The following is a 15,983-nucleotide window of genomic DNA, read 5'->3' as shown; positions in this document are numbered from 1 at the left end:
ATTGAGCACAGATTATGGTAACTTGCCAGTAAAGCCAATGGCACATCAGTCATTTTATAAGCTTATAAAATGCCAGTGAAGAAAAGACGCTCCACTGCCCTTCATCTTCTTAATTGTACACAGAACCGGACCAAAAATGCATTTTTGTGTCAAAATACGTTGTGTGTGCACTAACTGAAACAATCCATGCACCATTGGCTCAACATCTAAACAGGATGCAGATGTATAGAGGCTTTGCACATTGCATGAAATATAATAACAATCCCCTGGAAGAATTATTCGATGACCCTAAATACACAGTTTCAGGCAGACTTCAAGAAATTGGTTTCAGATAAGAAGACACTCTCTAATCGCTGGAGAGAAAAGGAGTTTTAGAGGGAGCTTCTGGCTAGTGACCCGAGCACTGTGGGTCACATTGTAAGAATAAGTTCCCTGCTGTGGAAATGAACTTTGAGTATTCATTGTACCTGTTACACAATAGAGAACACTGTTGATTAGCTTTAATGGAGACTACTTGGTCACAAACACTGGAAACACAAATAAAAGTGTATTTGCAAAGGGGGTGCAAGCTCACCTTACACTATTGATTTACAATTCCCAGATGTTCTTTCGCATTGTCAGTAAGGCAGCAACGGACTAATGGGCAGCATGACTGCACACCTTGCATTAGCTCTAATGCTCTTTAAATAGTACATATACCCAGTTTATCAAGCATATGGCACCTTTTATTTATGTCTTTTAAACTGGAAGAGTTTACTTGGTAACTTTAAGAGCTAAATTTCCAGTCATTCAACAGGAAATTTAGCTTGTCTAGTGCAGAGGGCGCAATTGCACCCTCTGCACTAGTGATACTTCCCCCCCTGCATAAAAAAGGTTGGGGAGCAAGGAGGGGGACCGCATTTTAGGTGGCAAGAGGCGTAGAATCACCCCCTGTCTGCAAGTACAAGGGAGCTGTCATAGTACTTGCCTTGGTTGAGACATTCTCCATAGATCTGTAGAGAACACCCGTGTCAATGTAAGTAATATATGCTTTGCTTCCTGTTTCTTAACTTCGGGTCCCCAGATGTTGGTGGACATCCCAGCAGCAAGCAATATAGCAATACTAAAAATGCACAGAAGTAAAGTCTCAGCATAGATTTATAGTAGCTGTTTACTGCTTTCTTTAAAACTAAGTACCTCTATAAAATCCCCCAGCATTCCACAGCACTGTGATCCCTAGCAATAGCTAGCATATAAGATGATCTGACTCCCGGTTACCTAGTATCCTGCCATATTTCATCTCTGCTTATATACAGCTGACAGCAAACTGGCATTTCTCTAAAAGTAAAGCAGTGATAAACGTGCCATGTCGTCTAGGAATTAATCTTGATGAGAGCATGTAGAGAGGGATCTGTATAACTGGGGTTATAAAAATCCTGCCTGGTGTCTAACTGATTATTCTTACCCTTTATTACTATCATACTTGGCAGTAATGCAGCTTATTTTCTAAAGAATGAACATACAAGGAACATAAATAATGAAGTACTGCAAAGTATGGATGGAATAGTCTATATGCAGTACATATTGTTTGATTATAATGATTTTTTTGGTGAACTGATGTGTTCTGCATTGCCCCTGCCTCTTTCTAAATGTAGGTGGTAAAGATTTTGCTTTGTTTTCTTCATCTAAATTGATGTAGTGAGTTGCTCTTCCTAAAAGAAACTGTATCAGTCTGTTTGAGGCCAGTCTACTGCACCTCTCTAATCTATGTGAACACCTTCATCTTTTTATTTTTAATCTCAAAAATCCTACTCTCCCCTGAAACATTTGCCTGCTGCAAGCATTTCGCTCAGCATCCAGAGAAGGCTGGGACTGAAAGAAGGGACTGACAATAGGGAGGGCTTTCCTTAGGTGCGAGGAATGAGATTACAAAGGAGAGTGCTGAGGGAGGGAACAGAAGCCTGGGAGGGAGGTGGGAGAGATAAGGGGCGGGGAACCTGCAGCCTCACCAGCCCTGTGTGTGAGTGTGAATTATTGTAGGGGCTGCTGGGAAGAAAGGCAAATAGAAGATCAGTCTGTGCTTTTGGATCCGTGAAGCCCACTCTCTTGCATCTTACCAATTCCCAAATGTCAAAATAGCCTCTGTCGTAATGATCTTGGCTCTCCAGTGGCACCGAGAACATGGATGATAAATCCAATAAGCTGCTACTGGCTTTTGTAATGGTCTTTCTGTTTGCGGTGATTGTCTTGCAGTATGTGTGCCCAGGCACGGAATGCCAGCTCCTGAGGCTGCAAGCTTTTAGTACCTCTGTGGCACTGGACCCTTACCGAGCAGAAGACGAGACCCCAGCCAAATTCATCCCCAAATTCAATTTCACGCCTGCTGATCTTTTGAGAAAGGTAGATTTCAATATCAAGGGAGATGATCTGATTGTTTTCCTACACATCCAGAAGACAGGGGGTACCACATTTGGGCGCCACCTGGTCAGGAATATCCAGCTAGAGCAACCGTGTGAGTGCAAAGTGGGTCAGAAGAAGTGCACTTGTCACCGGCCGGGCAAAAAAGAGACCTGGTTGTTTTCCAGATTCTCTACGGGATGGAGCTGTGGGCTGCATGCAGACTGGACGGAGCTGACCAACTGTGTCCCTGCTCTCGTGGACAATAAGAAGGAGATCAGGCAGAGACCCAGGAGGTGAGTGACCATGCTGTGGGCATTTAAATCTGCCAGCATCCTATCATAGCCCTGATTATCATTCACTCCTATTGCACACGGATGCTAATACTGCTTCATCTTGTTACATAGTTGACTGCTTGCTAGAGGGGAAAAAAATTACACATTCTGTTATTAGGAAATCCAACCTGCACCCTCCAACAAGTACCTCATTTTGGTTTTGAGGGAGTCATGGGATTTGTAGTGAAACAGCAGCTTAAAGCTTGCATAGCACAGTAAAATGGTTGTCAAAAGTAGAGGTTGTTCTCTTTTTACTCTGTAAAACCTTGTTTTATGGTCCTGTTGATGCTGGAATAAAAATGTATCATTAATATATATTCTTTTTCCCCCCATCAAAATAAATGTGGCTATAAATATGTTAATGAGGGGTATCAAACATTTAAACTGCTACCCTGCCCCCTGTAACATGAAAGAAAGCTCTGAAACGTATATAAATATTATATGTCACTTATGCTTATGGTTTTGCTTTAATGAATGTATAGTCCTTCCAAGTATTACTGCTTACTTGGGTCTGTGTTTTACTCTACCTTATGAACTTGAGGTGAGCAAATTGACCCAGCACTGTAATAAAACTTTAATTTCTTCTTCCCTATAAATGTGTCCATGTATTGAGGATTTTGATGGCTGAAGAGAAGTTGGGAGGGAGTTGCCAGTGTACAGGTGTTTAGGGGTTGTAGACGTATCTGCAGCATCTTTTTAATATAAAGGGGATAAAAATGCATATGTAATCTATAATACACATGATTTGACATTTTATTCATTAGTTTCAGGCTCAGGTATAGGATTTATTACCTGGAGTATTTGGCACCTGGGGTTTTCAGGATAAGGGATCTTTCTGTAATTTGGAACTCCATACCTTAAGTCTGCTAAAAAAACATTTATACATCAAATAAAGTCAATAGTATTGTGTTCCACCCATATAAATTCATGCAGAAATGTTTTGTACTTTGTATTACAATTGTACTGTACAGAAAAAGGAATTTTTAATAATTTATATTATTATCTTAAAACTGACTGACAGGAGCTTGAAAGCTTCCCAGAGCTTTATGGATAACATGTTTTTGGATAAGGAATCCCATACGTGTGCCTAAAAACTTTCTACACAGTCCATATTTGGCACATATGTATATTTTATTGAGTTTACAACAGTGCATTTGTTAATTACTGTATAAGTTATGCTTCTGCATTCTTTTATGTGTTCTGCTGCTTTTACAATATGCAATGCAGTTCAAAACCATGCTTCTAATCCAAATCCAAATTGAATTTGCTTCGTAATTTATTTAGACTTATCTATTGACTATGTTTATTGGATATAAAACAGACAGAAGAGTATAGAATATAGAAAGTCTCTTAGATTATCTCATTTATTTCTGAATAAAATAATCTGCTGTGATCGGGCTTTTATGATAGTAGGAAAATAAAGCAAGACAATCAGTCTCTATAGGAAGGCCTCAGTCATGGTGGTATGTTTTCTGGAAAGAATGTTTCAAGTGTTAAGACATCCTTAGTGTTGTATTTGCATCAGAAATGTTAAATAATGATATTTCCTTTCAGATTATATCAGGTCATACCTGTATCGATACAGATTTGTATTTTGTTTTGGTGACATCTATAATATACAATTGTACTACAGGTATTCTACAAGCATATCCTTTTTCATTTAATACCCACTGATTAAATGACTAACCTGTTCTGTTGTGCTGCCGCGGAACCAACTCGATAATGCTGATCCATGAAATGAACACCTTTACAATCTTTCATTACAATTAATGATGCATCTTTAGTTTGAGACACTTTTGGCTTTGTGCAGATGTGGCAGATCGAATTCATTAACTTGCATTGTAGTAGGGATTGGGTAGCCTTACAACTTTGGTTCAAGGGAAAACTTGCACATTGGTGCACCTAGTATTTAAAGAGACCTCATTGGAAGGCAATGCTTTGCATCATGTGAATAGCCACACGTTTGAATTATACTTGAGTTGTAATTGCATATTAAACAGTTTTATGTGAGTGTTTTCATGGACACTTTTAGGCCAGAATAGCTTTGCATACTGGGCACTTCTTCAATGAGCCTATGAGTAAGTGCCTGAATAGGCATGAAATGCGTTAGGCCTCCATTCATTATGTCCTAATAAATATTTTTGTATTTTTATAAACTTCTGGATGACTTTTTGGTGGGACTCACATTTATTGTTTCATAGCTTTGCATAAACACATGCTGTAAAGTCTGAGAACAATCAAAGCTACAGGATCCTCTTCAACTGATAAACAATGTCTGAAATGATATGGGAACGTATTCAGTCAACCAGTCTTGAAGTAATTAAATCATCAGCTGGCTTCCTACATTTTCTTTGCAATGCAGTAGTTAATTGCTCAATGCCACATCTGCAGGCAAATTAGCTGCACACATGGGTGCGCAAATTGCACAGACCTGGTCACTCAGATGTAATAACTGGATGATAAAGTACCTAAGCAGCTAATATTTCCAGGCCAACATACAAGGTCACTTGTGGATGGAGGTCAAAATTATTTTTCCCATCATACTGTATTCTCTTTATACTGAATGGCCACTTATGCTCTGGTGGTGAGCTAGTAAGATACACCAAGTTGTTTTTTTATCTATTGAAAGGCTTTGCTCTTACCAGGTGCTTGACATTTCAATGTAGCTGCCAAGACAGAAATATTCGAAGTGAAAGTGAAACAGACAGCATACAAGTAATCTTCCTTGTCACTATCGGCCAATGTTTTTTTTTTTTTCACTTTTTTATTCAACCCCCCTTGGTTCAGTAATTGGCAGGTCAGCTTCTACTTTATAATAATATATGTCTACATTATTGGATCACCAAAAAATTTTATTATAACATTTATAATAACTATATACAGTATATCTTACAAAACATTACGATGCTTAAAAAGAATTAATTAAACAAATGAAATGCATGCCAAGTCACAATAAAATAAAAATATATATATTAAACACCAGTTTATTAAATCTTATATTTCTGAGCAGCAGTCTAATGGCGCTGCTGTTGGAAGTCACAGAGAGGGGTGGGAGCCACTAAAAATGTATGATTTCCCTGAATTTTAACTTCACCAAAAGTATTACAACCAAACATTATGGGGCCCATTTTTCCATGAATTTTGAAAAATGTGTGGTTTTCCTATATTTCTTAAAAAATTACAGATTTGTAAACCAAGAAAAGCTCTAACGTACAGCTTCTCCAAGTGAGTTGTCGAGGTCCTATAGAGGGAGCTGTGCTGATCTTACTGGACCACTTTTAATCAATTTGGACTTTTAGAGGTTTTCTGATTTTTTTATCATTAAGAATTGTCAGAAAATCTCACATTTTTAGATGTTTTCAATGTATTCGTATTTTTAGCGAATTGTTCAGCACTTTTTTTCGTTCATTCCTTTTATCTACTGATCTTTTAATACATTCAATGATAATTGTTGTTTTAAAGTGTGTGGGTTTAGTTGGGGATTCAAAAACCTCTAAAACCACTAAAATCCAACCTTTAATAAATAAGCCTCCAAGCATTTATTTCTATTAGGGGTGTATATTTGTTTGGAATATTATATATTTAATAATTGATGTCAGATTTTCTTTAACAAATTCAAATTGCACCATTTTCACATTTTTAATTACACTCCCAAACAGGATTTTTCTTTCCAGTTTCTCTATAAGCTCTCGTGCAGGATTTCCCTTTCCTTTTCCAACAGTCCCCTTTCTTTATGAGCTCTCAGCAAGATTAATTTCTTTATTCCTATAGTGTCTTCAATGTGTCAAGCCCCTAGCAGCATTCCCCAGCCTAGCCAACTATCCCTCTGTGTATGAGCCCCTAGCAAGGTTAATGGGGCAGTCTTACCCCCTAGCAATATCATCCTTTCTTCCCCTAAAGCATTTTTTTGTGTATCATTAGCCACTTGTGTGGTTAAGTGCCATATATGTTAAATCTACAAAGTAGCATCAGCAGTTTGAGACTGCTAAATTCTTATTGTAAATATTCTTTTTGAAATATTCAACACCTGCAACATGAATAAATGCTAGTGTGCTGTCAGCTGGTTTGTAAATCACATATACACCTTATTCTGCTGCCGCCATCTCTGCTCCCAGCTCAAATGTAGCTGCTCTATTTAGTCTGTCCCCAATCTGGGAGGTTCCGTATATGTTGTGAATAGCGCCAGGCACTCTATTCTGTGTGTTGAGACAGCATAGAGACCATTATAGAGGCATACATGTCATAGTATTTCATGTGCAGGTATGGGATCCATTCTCTGGAAATACGTTATCCAGAAAGCTCTGAATTACGGAATGGCCACCTCCTATAGACTCCATTCGATCCAACTAATCCAAATTTGAAAAATCAAAAATGATTTTTAATAACAATAATAGTTGATGCAAACTAAGAGATAATTAATCCTTACTGGAAGCAAAACCAGACTATTGGTTTTATTTAATTTTTACATGATTTTCTAGTAGACTTAAGGTATGTAGATCCAAATTACGGAATGATCCATTATCCGGAAAACCCCAGGTCCTAAACATTCTGGATAACAGGTCCCATACCTGTACAAAGACATGTACATAATGTTTTTAGAAACACATATTTTATTGAATTTCCCATAATATAATTTTTTATAATTTTATATTTTATAATTTTATATATATTTTTTTTTACAATGTCTTATATTTATTGCCACATGCAATAAATCACATGCAGATGGTTTATATTGTGCCATGCATGTTATCAGCTCTGCTTTGTTCAGCCATCTATTATCTGTTGTCTAAACCAGTGGTCCCCAACCAGTGACTCACGAGCAACATGTTGCTCACCAACCCCTTGGATGTTGCTGCCAGAAGCCTCAAAGCAGTTGCTTATTTTTATCAATTTCAATCCTGGAGGCAACTTTTGGTTGAATGAAAACTAGGTTTAAAGCCAAGCAGAGCCTCCTGTAGGCTGCCAGTCCACATAGGGTTACTGAGTAGCCAATCACAGCCCTTATTTGGCACCCCAAGGGACTTTTTTCGTGCTTATGGTGCTCCTGAACTCTTTTCACATTTGATTATAACTCATGGGTAAAAAGATTGGGGACCCTGGGTCTAAACAACCGGAAACAGCTCCAAAGACTAGCATAGCAATCGCCTGACAAGTGCTTATACCAGTTACCTTGCCACATTTTTGGTCTTCTCACGATGCTTAGAGCAGTTTTAATTAGAAATGCACCTAATCCACTATTTAGTATTCGGCCGAACCCCTGAATCCTTCTCAAAAGATTCGGGCGAATACCGACCTGAATCCGAATCTTAATTTGCATATGCAAATTAGGGGTGGGCAAGGGAAAATATTTTTTACTTCCTTGTTTTGTTACAAAAAGTCACGTGATTTCCCTCCCGCCCCTAAATAACATATGCAAATTAGGATTTGGATTCAGTTCGGCCAAGCAGAAGGATTGGGCCGAATCTGAATCCTGCTGAAAAAGGCCGAATCCTGGCCGAAACCCGAACCGAATCCTGGATTTGGTGCATCCCTAGTTTTAATAGTTCATTGTGAAAATAACTTGAGTTGTCTCCAACACTTAGTTGGAAAAACTAAAAGTATTTTTAAATAAACAATATCATTCTATCTAGATATGGAACTGCAACCTTATTCTGGCGCTGATCCCGAATGGATGCAGCTGATATCAAGAGTGGCATTTGGGCCAATGAAGTCAGTGGGTGGAACTATGACACTGCAGACATGCAGTTGCTGAATTTTAAGTCAACCAGGCAGTTTGTAATCTTGAACTATAATGTTTTATTAGACATCATTGTTTATAATTTCAACATAGGGTTGTCACTAGTGATGGGCGAATTTATTCGCCAGGCGCGAATTCGCAGCAAATTTGGGCGTTTCGCCACCAACGAATAAATTTGCGAAATGCCCGGGAAAATTTGCGGCAAAAATTCGCCGGCGTTAAAAAATTTTTTTCGAAAAAACGGACGCCGGCGTCAAAAACGGGATGCCGGCGCCGTTTCGCGAATTTTCCGCCATTTCGCGAATTTCGCACGAAATTCGTGAATTTTACGGCAAAGCGAAACGGCCCAAATTCGCCCATCACTAATTGTCACCTGTCTGGTTTGGACTAGACATTCTGATTTTACATGCATTGTATAGTTCAAAAATGCCTGTCTGAGTTCATTCTTGAACTGGACAATCAATGTAAAAATCAGAATGTCTAGTCCAAACCAGACAGATGACAACCCTATGTTGAAACTATAAAAAATGATGTCTAATAAAACATTATAGTTCTAGTTGACAAACGGTGTGCAAAGTACAAAACATTGGTATGGTTTGTCACCACAGTGCAGCAATTTTATCCAGTATTAAGGTATAATTGTGGGCTTTACTAAATCTCAATCCTGATTCACCAGTTGCCTTAGGCACAACACTAGTATATAGGAGCAAGTTTGAGCCAATATTTGTTACTGCCCACTTTAGATGATACATATCATTTGCACTCCAAAATTGAATTGAAAAGTACCTTAGTAAATGCATAAAAGGGCTGTTTAACTCCAAACCGCATATTAAAGTTGTTCTTAGTCAAGGACAGTGTCAGATAAAGAAACAGGCCCACAACCTTATCTGCACTCAGGATATATTTAAATTCTGGCAAGTTCAGGACCTTGGCTCTAGACTTTGGGCAGCCGTGGTGCAGAACCAACCCAGCTGCATTCATCTTTTGTTCTGTTTGCAATAGAGTAAAATACATTTATTTGCCTGCATACTCAGTACTAGCAAGTTCATTTGAAGCTAATTATGATATTAATGTGGATCGGAAATCCTTGGTTTTACTGACTCTCGGCTGAATTAAAAATCATTTGAAAAAAATCCTTTGCAGCTTACTTTTAGCTTTTGCGACACTATAATACTTTTTTACCTTATCTTTAAGAATCTTCATTGTAACACAGCAAGTAAACCCCCCCCCCCTCGCCTTAAAATTGTCAGTAAAACGTGTGGGCATTATATGCAATTTAAGTAGCTCGGTTTTACTTCACTTAGCAGGCACTTTCCAAGGGCTGAGTCCTTTGCTTTACCAATAGGACGTGCCTGGCATACTGTGCAGTCCAGTTGGAATGATGCGGTGGCTCTGTTCCACAAGCCTCACTGCTGTAATAAGTAGGATTGTCGCAAACTTATGCCAGAGGATGTGTGCTGGAAAGAGACCACAGTTCATTAAGGTGTTTTCTCACTGTCAGCCTTAGTACTGGAGGCGAGATGCCGCGTGTAAGCACACTAATGTTCCCAGACATGCTTTATTGCTTCAAAGAAAAATGTCACCATAAAGTACATTAAGTGCAGTTAACTTAATTTATGTGCTGTCTTTCATCCAGTCTTATTTGTCTGCTGTAAAATTGTTTTATTTGTCATTTCATTGGTCATTTGATAATCGAGGAAACCCCAATATACCCTGAATAAGACTGACTAATGTTAGAAGCTAAAGATCCTTTTAACATATACTATAGAGCATACTATTAGGTATAGAAGCTCTTATCTGGAAAACCAATATCCAGAAAGCTCCAAGTTATGGGAAGACAGAATCCCACAGAATTTTTTTTTACATTATTTCCTTTTTCTCTGTAATAATAAAACAGTAATTTGTACATGGTGGTGACTAAGCTGCAGGGATAAGGCTGTGTATGGCACTTGCATCACACATTAGGGGGGAAATTTATTGATTGTTCCTTTATTTATGTATAAATATAGACAGCCTGCAGAAGTGCTTATACTGGATTATTATGTTTGCAAATTTCAATTGACTTTAAAACCAAGGTCTCAAGCATTCCCCTAAATAGATCCCATACTTGTGTTTAAAAACCACATATATTTAAATAACTGTACAGGCATAGTGGGAAATTTAATAAAAGTCAATATACTATACAATATAATACTTTTCATAAGACTGTTACAGGGGAATGTAATAAAAGTTGCTAAGAGCAAAACAATTCGCACCAATAAGACTAAAAATCCACATCTCGCAATGTAATATTGTTCATTAAACTGTTATTGCATTGCGAATTTTAATTGCGCATTGCGACTTTTAATTGCGCATTGCGAATTTTAATTGCGCACTCATAAGAAGTGCTTGAAGGTGTCGTAATCTTTTGGAGCAAACATAACGACTTTTTCAGTAAGAAGTTTTATTACATTGACTGCGCATTGGCGCAAACTATAACATTCGCAAACGGTCTTTCACTGTCGGAAGTGGTCGCTAAACAGTTTCCGGGCTCGCAAAAGCTATATTAAATTCGCACAAAGCAAAATTTGTTCGCGCAAAGGCATAACTTTTCGCATTGCGAATAGTTTTTCCGTTAGCGATTTTTATTACATTCCCCCGTTATTGTATTACAAATTTTAATTGCACATTTTAAAGCATGCTTGAAGGTGGTGTAATCTTTTGGAGCAAACAGTTTTATTACATACACTGCACACTATTGCAAACTATACAATTCACAATTCCATTTCCACTGTCGGAGGTAGTTGCCAAACAGTTTTCACAAAAGCTGTATTAAAGTTGTGCAAAGGTATAAATTTGCGTATTGCAAATATTTTTCCCACTACCGACTTTAATTACATTCCCCTTATAGTGTTTAATATACAGAATGCTTGCAAACCTGCGGTATTCATAATTTGGATCTGCATACCTGGTAAAAATAAATTAAACCCAGTAGGATTGTTTTGCCACCAAAAGTACAATTATTATTAAAGAAAAAAAGAAATTCATTTGAAATAGTAAAATTATTTGATTAAAATAGAGAACATGGGAGATGCTCTTCCTGTAATTCGAAGCTTTTTGGATAAAGTGTTTCCAGATAAGATGTAAAATACACGTAAAAACTATTTTTTGATGAATATAAAGTCCAACTGATTTTATGCCAATTTTTATGCTAGGAAGGCTTTGACGTTTAATTTTCTTCTATTGTCTACTTCATGTTAGTTCAGGTCCAAAGTGGTGTCAAAATCCATACAAGGATGGATCTCTATAAATTTGTCATTTGTTTGTCATATTTTTGACATAAAATATTTTGAACAACTTTTTTAATATGCCCCTTGGTATTTGCCTTTGCTGCATTTATAATACTCATTAACAGTATTCGAATTTTTGTTAACAGCATGTCTCCAAAATCCATATAAACTGTATTACTCCACATACATTTCATCACGATTGCCAAGAATTATGTTCTTCACTGATGTAAATGGCAGCAAAAAGGACTTATTAGTAGATCTGATTGCTGTTTAAATTTGACTAGCAGAGAAGCAGTGGCATGCCTAGGAGGATTGGTCTATTTCTTGTGAGCAGTTCAGTGGTTAATGAATCACTTCAATGTACTTTTCTGAAGGAAAGCAGAGCAATTTAAATGTGCATTGCATTGATTTACATCGAATGGATTAGGCCTCAGTGTGCAATCCTTTGCATTAATTTACTTTCTGAAGCAACTGTAATAATGAAGACAGCACTCCAGCATGGCGTATCTACTCAAACGAACTCTTGTGGATCATTGCAGCATTGCTGAAAATGGAAGTAATTGGATAGTTTTCACGTGGTGGGAATACAATCCAGATCAAGAACTTTATGTTTACAGAACATTAGTCAAGAGATGCAAGAATCCTTGCTAATTATTAAGGGGGCCTTGGCATCTTTGCAGCAGTTATGTCTGTAAATGGCCACTTTGGTTATATAAAAGTCTGTGATAGTGATAATGGCTAAATTCTTTATTTATACTGCAATAACTCTCTTGGAACATGCTCTCATATTCAGGCCATGTCCCTCTATAAGATCACAGCCAATGAGATATTTATCTAAGTTGTGTTTAGGGAGCTGCTGCATTTGAATTGTCAAGCACTTTAAACAAGAGCTACTGCTGTTAAATTAACAAAGAAAAAATGATATTTAGGAGACCTTAGTGGGGGTGGAGGGTACAGTTCCTATGTTGGGTTTTTTGTGGTCCAGCCATTCATCTTGATCTTATGACATATAATGCTGAGGTTTATTCTTCTGTTTTCCCGAAACTTGCTTTTCCATTTAATTGTGCAAAAACAACGATTTACTATGTATTTACTATTTATGTGTGGCAGGAAGTAGTCATAGGCCTTCGGGTCAATGAAAGAATATGTAAATGAATACATGAGCTTTTTGCCCAGTAACTAGAGAAATAAGTTACTGTAGGTATTTAAAGCCATTGGGGCAGATTTACTAAAGGGCGAAGTGGCTAATGCTAGTGTACAATTCGCTAGTGTTTCCACCCTCAGGTTAATTGCTAACTGGCGCAGGCAGCAATTCGCTAGCAAAAGAGACAGGCACTAGCGGTCATTCGCGAATGGACGTTACTCCACAAATTCACTAAAATGCGGATTTTACTGAACGTTACCTCTTTCGTCAGACTTACCTTCGCCGTTCAGACCAGGCAAAGTGCAATGGAGTGCATAGATCTTCCTCAATCTTCTTTCACGTACATCATATTCTGTGGAATATGCATCAAAGTTCAAAAAACACAGGCGTCATTTCCTTATTTCAGAACGATAGACTGCAAAAGACTGGTTTACTCCAGACATTTTCTAGCATATGGAACATTAACTTTACAGTCGGCCCATGTGTAGGGCATTATAATAACTCTATTGTCTTTTTTAAGGTTCCCGGACATATGTTTTAAAAAGTGTAATTTGTAAGTATATGCACCAACATTTAACTTAAACCCGTCCATACAACTTGAAATTTCCCGCCCTATGCAAATTGACCAAATTGACCTGACCTGAAGTTTCGCAAGGCAGAAATGAACGCTAGCGCATCTTCACATCAAATGCGCACATAGCAGAAGTAACGCTAGCGAAAAGTAACCAGAATTCGGCGCCCACGTCGAAACTCCGGATTTTAGTGAATTAGAGTTGTCTGAGCGAATTTTCATCTCTCGAAGTGTTGTGCTGGGTGCGAAGTGGAGGCTGCTAAATTTTTGCCAGTTAGTAAATCTGCCCCATAGAGAGGGTACTAAACCTATGGGTCCCTACATAATTATATACAATTTGGGAATGGAGTATCTCCAGAGTTTGGCTGCACTTTTTACTCTGATATTGAATAATATCCATGTGCACAGGAAGGTTAATGTCTGTCTGGAATAGTTTATACTGTATTGGGAAGGCCAGCTGAAAATGGTGTATAAGTCAAGTGAACTCACAATGAACTCCACTATTCATTTTTTTGGGGATTTCTGTCTCAAATGGCGAAGTCTGCGAAATGTAATTAAACAAAGTAAAAACATAATAATTCTGCATGTTCTGAGAGCCAGAAAAGGAACACACCATAATTCACATAAAAATAATGCAGTTGCAGGACTTCTTGTAGCTATTTTCATGGTAGGCTAAAGAATCAATAATCTTTAAACTACCATGAAAATGGAATTGGTTAGACCATTGCCTCAAAAACACATGAAGGCATAATCATTTTAACAGATGAAGGTATAATCATTTTAACACATGAAGGAATAATCATTTTCTTGTATCATCTCTTTATTATGGTGCTTTGAATATAATCTGTTTGCTAGGTGCACAGTGCTGATTGATTGACATGACAACAAACACCTGCATTGTCACACAGAAACTTAAAAATCAGTTTGATCTCATAGCTTATTTCACAAATGTGATGTAAAGCTTTCATAATTTTCTTTCATATGTATAAATATAATCCCTCCCTTTCAATCATGTTTGTCAAAATATGGTAGAAAGAGATGCTTTGGTAATGGATGTAAGAGGCAGTGGAACGTGTGTTCCAAGCAGCCTTTTAATGGTTGAACTTATGTGTGTACAGCTGCCCATGTACAAAGGTGAATGACAGGTTTGTTAATAATACAACCCAGTTACTATAATATACTGTACAGAAACCACTATTTCAGACTGTCAGCTTCCAGGAAAACACTTTAAAACAAGGTTACTTTTGAAAATTGATATAAATTCCTCATCAATACATACTGATCTATGCAGTAAAACAACGTGCTTCTAAGTCTTCCATATCCGTTCATCTAATTGACATGAAACTATGCGGGCGATTTCGTCGCGATCCGACGTGCTGTGAAAAAACGCAGGCGTCAAGTTGAATGCGGCGTAGATAAGGTAAGCAATAGTAATGTCGGATAGTGTTGAAGCATTCGTTCGCCGCGACACGACTGTCGGATGCAGACACTGCACCCTTCTGTATCCGACAGTGGCATCAGATGAACGCCGTGACTTCATCCGACATTTCCATCTCTTACCTTATTTCCGTCGCATCCGACTTGACGCCTGCGTTTTTGTGCAGCGCATCGGATTGGGTTAGAACCACTCGTTGAGTTCCTTCCTTAAGGATTACTGGTGCACCTACCTGCTGCTACACAAGCTTAGTGTACACACATCATCTGACCACTTCTAAATTATTCTCTGTGGTTCCAGGTTATATGATATCATGTACATTATGCTGTAAATTATGATGGAAACAAATACATTTCCAGAAGACTTAAAAGAGAGGGTTTACATTCCCTTTTTCTATGTTATACAATTGCCAATACTAAGCAGCTTTTCATTTGGTCTTCATTATTTATTTTTTATCATTTTCAAATGATTTGCCTTTTTCTTCTGACTCTTTACAACTTTTAAATAGGGGTCACTGACCCCATTTAAAAAAGAAATGCTCTGTAAGGTTGCACATGTATTATTATTACTACTTTTTATTAGTCATCTTTTTATTCAGGCCTCTCCTATTCATATTTCAACCTCTTTTGGCCTTTTGTGACATTACAGTAAATGCTTGTTCTGTTTGGACTCACTTATGTGCTGTGACACTGACTCATGGGAGGACAAGTAAAGCTGCTCTGTGCATCACTTATCAAGGTGAAGAGATTGATAGTTGTGAATAGTAATGGGCGAATTAGTCCCGAAAAATTAGCGAAATGTCAATGGGCTTCAAAATCAATTTTGATGCCCGCGACAATTTTTATACGCGTGCCTAATTTTTACAAATGCATTAAAGTCAGAGGGCATCCAAATAATTTTGACGCGTGACTATTCTGACGTGCACCAAATGTTATTTTGAAGCGACGGATTTTTCACCTGGGAATTTTCACCACAGGTTCGTGAATTTATGGTGACTAAACGGGGAAATTTGCGGTGAAATCGCGCCAGGTGAATTTATTCACTCATCAGTAGTTGTGAAATTTTAGACTCAATTGCCATGTGTTTTTTCCCACAGTGTCATTGCAGTTATTTGTT

At 37.8% G+C, this 15,983-nt stretch overlaps 1 protein-coding gene across 2 annotated transcripts in view; it reads left to right on the top strand.

The window, feature by feature from the left end:
- The first annotated feature begins 1,962 nt into the window (after nucleotides 1-1,962).
- LOC121397742 (heparan-sulfate 6-O-sulfotransferase 2-like) overlaps nucleotides 1,963-15,983 on the top strand; it is a 211,716-nt gene continuing 197,695 nt past the window's right edge. Inside the window, exon 1 of one of the 2 annotated variants that reach the window (XM_041575105.1) lies at nucleotides 1,963-2,672. In XM_041575105.1, the coding sequence (XP_041431039.1) occupies nucleotides 2,161-2,672 (512 nt within the window). In that variant the 5' untranslated portion in view covers nucleotides 1,963-2,160. The remainder of the gene's footprint in view (nucleotides 2,673-15,983) is intronic. The other variant, XM_041575106.1, reaches the window with a different exon arrangement.

This window comes from Xenopus laevis, chromosome 8S, assembly GCF_017654675.1.
Source record: "Xenopus laevis strain J_2021 chromosome 8S, Xenopus_laevis_v10.1, whole genome shotgun sequence".
Classification (NCBI taxonomy): Eukaryota; Metazoa; Chordata; class Amphibia; order Anura; family Pipidae; genus Xenopus; species Xenopus laevis.
Note: the sequence above shows the minus strand (reverse complement) of the source record. Positions and strands in the feature narration are given on the sequence as shown.